We start from the raw sequence: 13,649 nt of genomic DNA on the forward strand, positions 1-13,649 counted from the left end.
TGTTTTCATTGTCATTTGTTTCTAGGTATTTTTTTATTTCCTCTTTGATTTCTTCAGTGATATCTTGGTTATGTAGTAGTGTATTGTTTAGCCTGCATGTGTTTGCATTTTTTACAGTTTTTTTTCTGTAATTGATATCTAGTCTCATTGCATAGTGGTCGGAAAAGATACATGGCATGATTTCAATTTTTTAAAATTTACCGAGGCTTGATTTGTGACCTAGATATGATAGATCCTGGAGACTGTTCCATGAGCATTTGAGAAGAAAGTGTATTCTGTTGTTTTGGGGGTGGAATGTCCTAATACCAATGTCCTAAATACCAATTAAGTCCATCTTGTTTAATGTATCATTTAAAGCTTGCGTTTCCCTATTTATTTTCATTTTGGATGATCTGTCCGTTGGTGAAAGTGGGGTGTTAAAGTCCCCTACTATTTTTGTGTTACTGTTGATTTCCTCTTTTACGGCTGTTAGAATATGCCTTGTGTATTGAGGTGCTCCTATGTTGGGTGCATAAATATTTACAATTGCTATATCCCCCTACTATGATTGTGTTACTGTCGATTTTCCCTTTTATGGCTGTTAGTATTTTCCTTATGTATTGAGGTGCTCCTATGTTGGGTGCATAAATATTTACAATTGTTATATCTTCTTCTTGGATTGGTCCCTTTATCATTACATAGTGTCCTTCCTTGTCTCTTGTAACATTCTTTATTTTAATGTCTATTTTATCTGTGTATTGCTACTCCAGCTTTCTTTTGAATTCTATTTGCATGGAATATCTTTTTCCATCCCCTCACTTTCAGTCTGTATGTGTCCCTAGGTCTGAAGTGGATCTCTTGTAGACAGCATATATACGGGTCTTGTTTTTGTATCCATTCAGCCAGTCTATGTCTTTTGGTTGGAGCATATAATCCATTTACATCTAAGGTAATTATCTATATGTATGCTCGTATTACCATTTTCTTATTTGTTTTGGGTTTGTTTTTGTAGGTCTTTTCCTTCTCTTGTGTTTCCTGCCTAGAGAAGTTCCTTTATTATTTGTTGTAAAGCTGGTTTAGTGGTGCTGAATTCTCTTAGGTTTTGCTTGTCTGCAAAGGTTTTAATTTCTCCGTCGAATCTGAATGAGATCCTTGCTGGGTAGAGTAATCTTGGTTGTAGGTTTTTCCCTTTCATCACTTTAAATATGTCCTGTCACTCCCTTCTGGCTTGCAGAGTTTCTGCTGAGCGATCAGCTGTTAAACTTATGGGGATTCCCTTGTATATTTTTTGTTGTTTTTCCCTTGATGATTTTAATGTTTTTTTTTGTATTTAATTTTTGATAGTTTGATTAATATGTGTGTTGGTGTGTTTCTCCTTGGATTTATCCTGTATGGAAGTATAATCTCTTCAAGTATTTTCTCAGTCCCTCTCTTTTTCTTTCCTTCTTTGGGACACCTATAATTCAAATGTTGGTGCATTTAATGTTTTCCCAGAAGTCTCTGAGACTGTTCTCAATTCTTTTCATTCTTTTTTCTTTATTCTGGTCTACAGTAGTTATTTCCACTATTTTATCTTCCAGGTCACTTACCCAGTCTTCTGCCTCAGTTATTCTGCTGTTGATTCCTTCTAGAGAATTTTTCATTTCATTTATGGTGTTGTTCATCATTGTTTGTTTGCTGTTTAGTTCTTCTAGGTCCTTGTTAAACGTTTCTTGTATTTTCTCCATTGTAATTCCAAGAGTTTGGATCATCTTTACTATCATTATTCTGAAATCTTTTTCAGGTAGAAAGCCTATTTCCTCTTCATTTGTTTGGTCTGATGGGCTTTTACCTTGCTCCTTCATGTGCTGTGTGTTTCTCTTTCTTCTCATTTTGCTTAACTTACTGTGTTTGGGGTCTCCTTTTTGCAGGCTGCAGGTTCATAGTTCCTGTTGTTTTTGGTGTCTGCCGGCAGTGGCTAAGGTTGGTTCAGTGGGTTGTGTAGGCTTCCTGGTGTAGGGGACTAGTGCCTGTGTTCTGGTGGATGAGGCCGGATCTTGTCTTTCTCTTGGGCAGGTCCATGTCCAGTGGTGTGTTTTGGGGTGTCTCTGGCCTTATTATGATTTTAGGCAGCCTCTCTGCTAATGGCTGGGTTGTGTTCCTGTCTTGCCCAGTTGTTTGGCATAGGGTGCCCAGCCCTGTAGCTTGCTGGTCGGTGGATGAGGCCGGATCTTGTCTTTCTCTTGGGCAGGTCCATGTCCAGTGGTGTGTTTTGGGGTGTCTCTGGCCTTATTATGATTTTAGGCAGCCTCTCTGCTAATGGCTGGGTTGTGTTCCTGTCTTGCCAGTTGTTTGGCATAGGGTGCCCAGCCCTGTAGCTTGCTGGTCGTTGAGTGGAGCTGGGTCTTGGTGTTGAGATGGAGATCTCTGGGAGATTTTTGCTGTCTGATAATACGTGGAGCTGGGAGGTCTTTGGTGGACCAATGTCCTGAACTCGGTTCTCCCACCTCAAATGCACAGGCCTGACACCCGGCCGAAGCACCAAGACCCTGTCATCCGCACGGCTCAGAATAAAACAGAGAAAAAAAGAAAGAAAGAAAAAATAAAATAAAATAAAGTTATTAAACTAAAAAATAAAAAATTATTATTAAAAATAAAAATTATTTAAAAGTTTAAAAAAGGAAAGAAGAGAGCAACCAAACCAAAAAACACATCCACCAATGATAACAAGCACTAAAAACTGTACTATAAAAAAAACAACAAAAATGCAACAATAAAATCCAGACAGACAGAACCCTAGGACAAATGGTAAAACCAAAGCTATACAGACAAAAGCACACACAGAAGCATACACATACAGACTCACAAAAAGAGAAAAAGGAAAAAAATATATATATTGTTGCTCCCAAAGTCCACTGCCTCAATTTGGGGTGATTCGTTGTCTATTCAGCTATTACACACATGCAGGGTACATGAAGCTGATTATGGAGATTTAATCAGCTACTCCTGAGGCTGCTGGGAGAGATTTCCCTTTCTCTTCTTTGTTCGCACAGCTCCTGGGGTCCAGCTTTGGATTTGGACCCGCCTCTGCGTGTAGGTCGCCTGAGGGCATCTGTTCTTCGCTCAGACAGGATGGGGTTAAAGGACCAGCTGATTAGGGGTTCTGGCTCTCTCAGGCCAAGGGGAGGAAGGGGTACGGATGCGGGGAGAGCCTGCGGCGGCAGAGCCCGGCATGACGTTGCAACAGCCTGCGGCGCCATGTGTCCTCCCAGGGAAGTTGTCCCTAAATCATGGGACGCTGGCAGTGGCGGGCAGCACAGGCTCCCGGGAGGGTAGGTGTGGCTAGTGACCTGTACTTGCACACAGGCTTCTTGGTGGCTGCAGCAGCAACCTTAGCATTTAATGACCGGCTCTGGGGTTCGCGCTGATAGCCGCACTCGCGCCCATCTCTGGAGCTCATTTAAGTGGTGCTCTGAATCCCCTCTCCTCGCGCACCCCAAAACAATGGTCTCTTGCCTCTTAGGCAGCTCCAGACTTTCTCCCGGACTCCCTCCCGGCTAGCTGTGGTGCACTAGCCCCTTCAGGCTGTGTTCACACAGCCAACCCCAGTCCTTTCCCTGGGATCCGACCGAAGCCCGAGCCTCAGCTCCCAGCCCCCATCCACCCCGGCGGGTGAGCAGACAAGCCTCTCGGGCTGGTGAGTGCAGGTTGGCATCGATCCTCTGTGCGGGAATCTCTCTGCTTTGCCCTCCACACCCCTGTTGCTACGCTCTCCTCTGTGGCTCCGAAGCATCCCCCCTGCACACCCCCTGTATCTGCCAGTGAAACCCCAGTCCTTTCCCTGGGATCCGACCGAAGCCCGAGCCTCAGCTCCCAGCCCCCATCCACTCCGGCGGGTGAGCAGACAAGCCTCTCGGGCTGGTGAGTGCAGGTTGGCATCGATCCTCTGTGCGGGAATCTCTCTGCTTTGCCCTCCACACCCCTGTTGCTACGCTCTCCTCTGTGGCTCCGAAGCATCCCCCCTGCACACCCCCTGTATCTGCCAGTGAAGAAGGGGCTTCCTAGTGTGTGGAAACCTTTCCTCCTTCACAGCTCCCTCCCACTCGTGCAGGTCCCGTCCCTATTCTTTTGTCCCTGTTTTGTTTTGTTTTTTCCCTACCCAGGTAGGTGGAGAGTTTCTTGCCTTTTGGGAGGTCTGAGGTCTTCTGCCAGCGTTCAGTAGGCGTTCTGTAGGAGTTGTTCCACGTGTAGATGTATTTCTGATGTATATGGTATCTCCACGGCTCACTCCTCTGCCATCTTGAAGCTCTACCTCATGCTGTCCACAAGGAAAATGTTCCAGTGGATTAAAGTCTGAGCCCCCACTTCCAGCTGGACCTGGTTCTGGTGCTTTTCCCACAGCTGAGTCGGTGAAGCAAAACTGGTCAAGAGGCACCGCTCTCACTCCCACTTTTCCTAAAATTCTTAATGAAATGCATCTTTTCTGTTCTTTCTACCTTGGCATTTTTGCAGAGAAATTCTCCAGGTACCTCAAATGTGTCATTTCCAAACCACACCTCTGTCTTTCCCGTCCTCTCTCACTCTCCTTCTCCCTCCCCTCTCTTCTCTCTCTCTTCAAAAACTGGTTTTCCTAAGGTATTTCCTATCCCAGCAAAGAGCACCAGCATGCATGTAATCTCTCATGTCAGAAATAGGATAACTCACCTCCTCAACTGAAAATGCAATCTATCCTTAGATTTTTGTTACCATTAGCTCTTAAATATCTAACACCCTTATACACTTTCTCCACTCCCACTGCGACCAACCTTGCTTGCCAGGGCTTCCATCACCTTTTACATGAATGATTACAAGCACCCCTTACCTGGCTGCAGTGTGGAAAGACACTGGAAGAAGGCCAGATTCCATTTTCTCTGATTTCCCTAGAATCAAATCTTATTACTTAACCTACAAGTTAAAATGTTTTAATGGCTTCCTAATGATCTTAGGATAAAGGTCATGGTACTTAAAATGACCTACAAATCCAAGGATGGCTAACTCCTGCCTAACCTAACTCTCCAGCCTCGTGCTCCAGCTGTAGTGAAATTTTTTCAATTCTCATCCAGGGCCGTACACCCTTCCTCCTTGGGACTTTTGGACATCCTTTTCTTCTAGTTGCAATGTCCATCCTCCCTTCCCCAGTTTCACCTTGTTCCAGCTAATTCTTATTCATCATTTATTTCTCTCAGTTCAAGACTCTCCATGTCAGAAAGTCCTTCCCAAATCATCTCTCTAATGTCACATTACTTGGATAAATGCACAGAAGGAAAGGGTTCTATGAGAGTACAAGAAAGTTGGCAAATAATGATTGTCTCCTTGATTCATTGATGGTGGCTGCCTACAATGCTGTTGAGAGGTTTCTGGGGCCAAGCACAGCTTTAGTAGGAACGGGTAGAGTCAGTGATCACTGATGTCCCACCAGCCACAGGAAGGAGGAGTGTACATTTTGTAGCAAGTGTACTGTATATCTGCCTTCCCCACCTCAGGCTCTAGAGATTTAGTTTCTTTTATACAAGTGGGACTATTGATAGAACAATATCTGAGGTGCATTTCAATCATTCACTTGAGTTTTCTTAATGGGAGGTACCATGCAATAGAGAAATAAGCACAAATCTTGCAGCCAAACTTGCTGTTCTAATTCTCAGCTCCATTGTTTACTTTATGCTTAGTATTCAGAAATGTTCTTAAATTCTTTGAAATCTGTAAAGTGAGGATACATTTAGTACCAAAATGATAGGAGAGTTCATAGTTTCTCATATATATGAATTACCATACCTTGCACATAATAAGCACTCAGTGATTGCTATCAGGTTTTCAAATCACTGAAAATTAGAATATAGATTCAAAGGGAAACATCATACTTAGATGCTCACCAGTGTGGGGAATTCACTTACTCTGGGCAAATTTTGGAGGATTGTCATTCACGTCAGTGAGGGTCACTGTAAGTGTTGTGGTTCCAGACAGGCCGCCCGAGTGTCCACCCATATCTTTGGCTTGGATAACAACCAGGTACTCCTCCTTGGCTTCTCTGTCCATATTGGGAAGGGCAGTTTTTATAATTGCTGAGGGGAAAAAAATGGGAGAATGACTTTCAGCCGGACAGCTCATTTAAAAATGTTCTTGGATTGGAAGAATCAACATTGTGAAAATGACTCTACTACCCAAAGCAATCTACAGATTCAATGCAATCCCTATCAAACTACCACTGGCATTTTTTACAGAACTAGAAAAAAAAATTTCACAATTTGTATGGAAAACCAAAAGACCCTGATTAGCCAAAGCAATCTTGAGAACGAAAAATGGAGCTGGAGGAATCAGGCTCCCTGACTTCAGATTATACTACAAGGCTACAGTAATCAAGACAGTATGGTACTGGCACAAAAACAGAAATATAGATCAATGGAACAGGATAGAAAGCCCAGAGATAAACCCACACACATATGGTCACCTTATCTTTGATAAAGGAGGGAAGGATATACAGTGGAGAAAAGACAGCCTCTTCAATAAGTGGTGCTGGGAAAACTGGACAGCTACATGTAAAAGTATGAAATTAGAACAATCCCTAACACCACACACAAGAATAAACTCAAAATGGGTTAAAGACCTAAATGTAAGGCCAGACACTATCAAACTCTTAGAGGAAAACATAGGCAGAACACTCTATGGCATAAATCACAGCAGGATCCTTTTGGACCCATCTCCTAGAGAAATGCAAATAAAAACAAAAAAAAACAAATGGGACCTAATGAAACTTAAAAGCTTTTGCACAGCAAAGGATACCATAAACAAGACCAAAAGACAACCCTCAGAACGAGAGAAAATATTTGCAAATGAAGCAACTGACAAAGGATTCATATCCAAAATTTAGAAGCCACACATGCAGCTCAATACCAAAAAACAGACAACCCAATCCAAAAATGGCCAGCAGAACTAAATAGACATATCTCCAAAGAAGAGACACAGATTGCCAACAAACACATGAGAGAAATGCTCAACATCATTAATCATTAGAGAAATGCCAACCCAAACTACAATGAGGTATCATCTCACACCGGTCAGAATGGCCATCATCAAAAACTCTAGAAACAATAAATGCTGTAGAGGGTGTGCAGAAAAGGGAACACTCTTGCACTGCTGCTGGGAATGTCAATTGATACAGCCACAATGGAGAACACTATGGAGTTTCCCTAAAAAACTACAAATAGAACTACCATACGAACCCGCAATCCCACTACCTGGCATATACCCTGAGAAAACCATAATTCAAAAAGAGTCATGTACCAAAATGTTCATTGCAGCTCTATTTACGATAGCCAGGACATGGAAGCATGTTAAGTGTCCATCAACAGATGAATGGATAAAGAAGATGTGGCACATATATACGATGGAATATTACTCAGCCACAAAAAGAAATGAAACGGAGTTATTTGTAATGAGGTGGATAGAACTGGAGTCTGTCATACAGAGTGAAGTAAGTCAAGAGGACCAAAAAAATATCGTATGCTAACACATATATATGGAATCTAAGGAAAAAAAATGTCATGAAGACTTTACCGGTAGGACGGGAATAAAACACAGACCTATTAGAGCATGGACTTGAGCATACGGGGAGGGGGAAGGGTAAGCTGTGACGAAGTGAGAGAGTGGCAAGGACATATATACACTACCAAATGTAAATTAGATACCTAAAGGGAAGCTGCCGCATAGCACAGGGAGATCACCTCTGTGCTTTTTGACCACCTAGAGAGGTGGTATAGGGAGGGTGGGAGGGAGGGTGACGCAAGAGGGAAGAGATATGGGAACATATGTATATGGATAACTGATTCACTTTGTTGTAAAGCAGAAACTAACACACCATTGTAAAAGAGATATACTCCAATAAAGATGTTTAAAAAATAATAATAAAATAAAATACAAGTCGATGTACTCGATTGGGCTGCCTGGTGAAATAATTGGCAGTCGGCAGCCTCCTGAGTAACTTTCCTGAAGTTTGATTCCTAGCCCGGTAACCTAGGGCCCCAGAGGCCACATGAGACCAAACGTGTTACGCTTGTGGAGAAAGCCTTTGACCAAAGGCCAATAGGCTTTTGCTTGTGGCGAGGGTTAGGCAAGAACTTTTACACAACGCGTTTTTCCTTTACGGTACGCTGTCCCATTTGGCTAAAGCAGGCGGCATGTTCGTATCACAGCCAGGGAAGCAGGCCGTTGGGGGAGTCTGCTAAGTGACAGGCCTCCACTATAGGTAACGGAGAAAATGCATCAAGGCCTTTGGAACCCACTTAAAATTAAAGACTCCTGTTAGGATGACAAGGCTTTGCTACCGAACTTCAGCAGCCCCTCTCCTTCAGAGTGCTCTTGCAGTGTAGACTAGTGAACGCCACCACCGTCACCAGCTTTGGATCGGCTCTTTTCCGTGTTGGTTTCATCCGGGAAAGAGCCACGAGGGCTGATCTCAACCAATCGGTCTGCACACCGTGTGTCTTTGGAGTAGGGCACTCCGGAGTCAATGTGCCACCTAAGAAAAGGAAGCAAAGTTTCCTTACCGCAGGAAAACACACCAAGGCCAGGTGTTTTCTCTATGAAATTTACGTGGGCTTGAAGGGTGATGCCTATACTACGTGGTGGAAAAGCTCGGGCTTACGGCTGTCTTTCTCCCTCTCTCCATCCCATACCCTGCGCTCAGCTCTGTGGGAATGTTGAGGGGGAGACACTGCCTCTCAGCTGGACTCAGAAGGTTCCTTCCCTTTCGGGCAATTCTGTGTGTCTCTTCCGTCGGGGAGGAAGGAGGGTGCCCACAGATATTCTGCAATGAAAGAGCTAAGGACAGAGGATGCGGAGGAGCTGGTCTCTCGGCGGAGGGAGCTAAAAAGCCCGCATTCTTAAGCTCCATTTTAGCGTTTCCAGGGCAGGTCCATGTCCAGTGGTGTGTTTTGGGGTGTCTCTGGCCTTATTATGATTTTAGGCAGCCTCTCTGCTAATGGCTGGGTTGTGTTCCTGTCTTGCCAGTTGTTTGGCATAGGGTGCCCAGCCCTGTAGCTTGCTGGTCGTTGAGTGGAGCTGGGTCTTGGTGTTGAGATGGAGATCTCTGGGAGATTTTTGCTGTCTGATAATACGTGGAGCTGGGAGGTCTTTGGTGGACCAATGTCCTGAACTCGGTTCTCCCACCTCAAATGCACAGGCCTGACACCCGGCCGAAGCACCAAGACCCTGTCATCCGCACGGCTCAGAATAAAACAGAGAAAAAAAGAAAGAAAGAAAAAATAAAATAAAATAAAGTTATTAAACTAAAAAATAAAAAATTATTATTAAAAATAAAAATTATTTAAAAGTTTAAAAAAGGAAAGAAGAGAGCAACCAAACCAAAAAACACATCCACCAATGATAACAAGCACTAAAAACTGTACTATAAAAAAAACAACAAAAATGCAACAATAAAATCCAGACAGACAGAACCCTAGGACAAATGGTAAAACCAAAGCTATACAGACAAAAGCACACACAGAAGCATACACATACAGACTCACAAAAAGAGAAAAAGGAAAAAAATATATATATTGTTGCTCCCAAAGTCCACTGCCTCAATTTGGGGTGATTCGTTGTCTATTCAGCTATTACACACATGCAGGGTACATGAAGCTGATTATGGAGATTTAATCAGCTACTCCTGAGGCTGCTGGGAGAGATTTCCCTTTCTCTTCTTTGTTCGCACAGCTCCTGGGGTCCAGCTTTGGATTTGGACCCGCCTCTGCGTGTAGGTCGCCTGAGGGCATCTGTTCTTCGCTCAGACAGGATGGGGTTAAAGGACCAGCTGATTAGGGGTTCTGGCTCTCTCAGGCCAAGGGGAGGAAGGGGTACGGATGCGGGGAGAGCCTGCGGCGGCAGAGCCCGGCATGACGTTGCAACAGCCTGCGGCGCCATGTGTCCTCCCAGGGAAGTTGTCCCTAAATCATGGGACGCTGGCAGTGGCGGGCAGCACAGGCTCCCGGGAGGGTAGGTGTGGCTAGTGACCTGTACTTGCACACAGGCTTCTTGGTGGCTGCAGCAGCAACCTTAGCATTTAATGACCGGCTCTGGGGTTCGCGCTGATAGCCGCACTCGCGCCCATCTCTGGAGCTCATTTAAGTGGTGCTCTGAATCCCCTCTCCTCGCGCACCCCAAAACAATGGTCTCTTGCCTCTTAGGCAGCTCCAGACTTTCTCCCGGACTCCCTCCCGGCTAGCTGTGGTGCACTAGCCCCTTCAGGCTGTGTTCACACAGCCAACCCCAGTCCTTTCCCTGGGATCCGACCGAAGCCCGAGCCTCAGCTCCCAGCCCCCATCCACCCCGGCGGGTGAGCAGACAAGCCTCTCGGGCTGGTGAGTGCAGGTTGGCATCGATCCTCTGTGCGGGAATCTCTCTGCTTTGCCCTCCACACCCCTGTTGCTACGCTCTCCTCTGTGGCTCCGAAGCATCCCCCCTGCACACCCCCCGTATCTGCCAGTGAAGAAGGGGCTTCCTAGTGTGTGGAAACCTTTCCTCCTTCACAGCTGCCTCCCACTCGTGCAGGTCCCGTCCCTATTCTTTTGTCCCTGTTTTGTTTTGTTTTTTCCCTACCCAGGTAGGTGGAGAGTTTCTTGCCTTTTGGGAGGTCTGAGGTCTTCTGCCAGCGTTCAGTAGGCGTTCTGTAGGAGTTGTTCCACGTGTAGATGTATTTCTGATGTATATGGTATCTCCACGGCTCACTCCTCTGCCATCTTGAAGCTCTACCTCATGCTGTCCACAAGGAAAATGTTCCAGTGGATTAAAGTCTGAGCCCCCACTTCCAGCTGGACCTGGTTCTGGTGCTTTTCCCACAGCTGAGTCGGTGAAGCAAAACTGGTCAAGAGGCACCGCTCTCACTCCCACTTTTCCTAAAATTCTTAATGAAATGCATCTTTTCTGTTCTTTCTACCTTGGCATTTTTGCAGAGAAATTCTCCAGGTACCTCAAATGTGTCATTTCCAAACCACACCTCTGTCTTTCCCGTCCTCTCTCACTCTCCTTCTCCCTCCCCTCTCTTCTCTCTCTCTTCAAAAACTGGTTTTCCTAAGGTATTTCCTATCCCAGCAAAGAGCACCAGCATGCATGTAATCTCTCATGTCAGAAATAGGATAACTCACCTCCTCAACTGAAAATGCAATCTATCCTTAGATTTTTGTTACCATTAGCTCTTAAATATCTAACACCCTTATACACTTTCTCCACTCCCACTGCGACCAACCTTGCTTGCCAGGGCTTCCATCACCTTTTACATGAATGATTACAAGCACCCCTTACCTGGCTGCAGTGTGGAAAGACACTGGAAGAAGGCCAGATTCCATTTTCTCTGATTTCCCTAGAATCAAATCTTATTACTTAACCTACAAGTTAAAATGTTTTAATGGCTTCCTAATGATCTTAGGATAAAGGTCATGGTACTTAAAATGACCTACAAATCCAAGGATGGCTAACTCCTGCCTAACCTAACTCTCCAGCCTCGTGCTCCAGCTGTAGTGAAATTTTTTCAATTCTCATCCAGGGCCGTACACCCTTCCTCCTTGGGACTTTTGGACATCCTTTTCTTCTAGTTGCAATGTCCATCCTCCCTTCCCCAGTTTCACCTTGTTCCAGCTAATTCTTATTCATCATTTATTTCTCTCAGTTCAAGACTCTCCATGTCAGAAAGTCCTTCCCAAATCATCTCTCTAATGTCACATTACTTGGATAAATGCACAGAAGGAAAGGGTTCTATGAGAGTACAAGAAAGTTGGCAAATAATGATTGTCTCCTTGATTCATTGATGGTGGCTGCCTACAATGCTGTTGAGAGGTTTCTGGGGCCAAGCACAGCTTTAGTAGGAACGGGTAGAGTCAGTGATCACTGATGTCCCACCAGCCACAGGAAGGAGGAGTGTACATTTTGTAGCAAGTGTACTGTATATCTGCCTTCCCCACGTCAGGCTCTAGAGATTTAGTTTCTTTTATACAAGTGGGACTATTGATAGAACAATATCTGAGGTGCATTTCAATCATTCACTTGAGTTTTCTTAATGGGAGGTACCATGCAATAGAGAAATAAGCACAAATCTTGCAGCCAAACTTGCTGTTCTAATTCTCAGCTCCATTGTTTACTTTATGCTTAGTATTCAGAAATGTTCTTAAATTCTTTGAAATCTGTAAAGTGAGGATACATTTAGTACCAAAATGATAGGAGAGTTCATAGTTTCTCATATATATGAATTACCATACCTTGCACATAATAAGCACTCAGTGATTGCTATCAGGTTTTCAAATCACTGAAAATTAGAATATAGATTCAAAGGGAAACATCATACTTAGATGCTCACCAGTGTGGGGAATTCACTTACTCTGGGCAAATTTTGGAGGATTGTCATTCACGTCAGTGAGGGTCACTGTAAGTGTTGTGGTTCCAGACAGGCCGCCCGAGTGTCCACCCATATCTTTGGCTTGGATAACAACCAGGTACTCCTCCTTGGCTTCTCTGTCCATATTGGGAAGGGCAGTTTTTATAATTGCTGAGGGGAAAAAAATGGGAGAATGACTTTCAGCCGGACAGCTCATTTAAAAATGTTCTTGGATTGGAAGAATCAACATTGTGAAAATGACTCTACTACCCAAAGCAATCTACAGATTCAATGCAATCCCTATCAAACTACCACTGGCATTTTTTACAGAACTAGAAAAAAAAATTTCACAATTTGTATGGAAACACAAAAGACCCCGAATAGCCAAAGCAATCTTGAGAACGAAAAATGGAGCTGGAGGAATCAGGCTCCCTGACTTCAGACTATACTACAAAGCTACAGTAATCAAGACAGTATGATACTGGCACAAAAACAGAAATATAGATCAATGGAACAGGATAGAAAGCCCAGAGATAAACCCACACACATATGGTCACCTTATCTTTGATAAAGGAGGGAAGGATATACAGTGGAGAAAAGACAGCCTCTTCAATAAGTGGTGCTGGGAAAACTGGACAGCTACATGTAAAAGTATGAAATTAGAACAATCCCTAACACCACACACAAGAATAAACTCAAAATGGGTTAAAGACCTAAATGTAAGGCCAGACACTATCAAACTCTTAGAGGAAAACATAGGCAGAACACTCTATGGCATAAATCACAGCAGGATCCTGTTGGACCCATCTCCTAGAGAAATGCAAATAAAAACAAAAAAAAACAAATGGGACCTAATGAAACTTAAAAGCTTTTGCACAGCAAAGGATACCATAAACAAGACCAAAAGACAACCCTCAGAATGGGAGAAAATATTTGCAAACGAAGCAACTGACAAAGGACTAATATCCAAAATTTATAAGCAACTCTTGCAGCTCAATAACAAAAAAACAAACAACCCAATCCAAAAATGGGCAGAAGAACTAAATAGACATTTCTCCAAAGAAGATATACAGATCGCCAACAAACACATGAAAGAATGCTCAACATCATTAATCATTAGAGAAATGCAAATCAAAACGACAATGAGATATCATCTCACACCGGTCAGATTGGCCATCATCAAAAACTCTAGAAACAATAAATGCTGGAGAGGGTGTGGAGAAAAGGGAACCCTCTTGCACTGCTGGTGGGAATAATGTAAATTGATACAGCCACTATGGAGAACAGTATGGAG

General features: G+C 43.9%; 1 protein-coding gene across 3 annotated transcripts in view; it reads right to left on the reverse strand.

The window, feature by feature from the left end:
* Positions 1–13,649, reverse strand: part of CDH8 (cadherin 8) — a 382,227-nt gene that overhangs the window by 160,918 nt on the left and 207,660 nt on the right. For all 3 annotated transcript variants that reach the window (XM_028478220.1, XM_028478221.1, XM_028478223.1), the window contains one exon: positions 12,359–12,526. In XM_028478220.1, the coding sequence (XP_028334021.1) occupies positions 12,359–12,526 (168 nt within the window). The remainder of the gene's footprint in view (positions 1–12,358; positions 12,527–13,649) is intronic.

This window comes from Physeter macrocephalus, chromosome 17 (assembly GCF_002837175.3).
Source record: "Physeter macrocephalus isolate SW-GA chromosome 17, ASM283717v5, whole genome shotgun sequence".
Lineage (NCBI taxonomy): Eukaryota > Metazoa > Chordata > Mammalia > Artiodactyla > Physeteridae > Physeter > Physeter macrocephalus.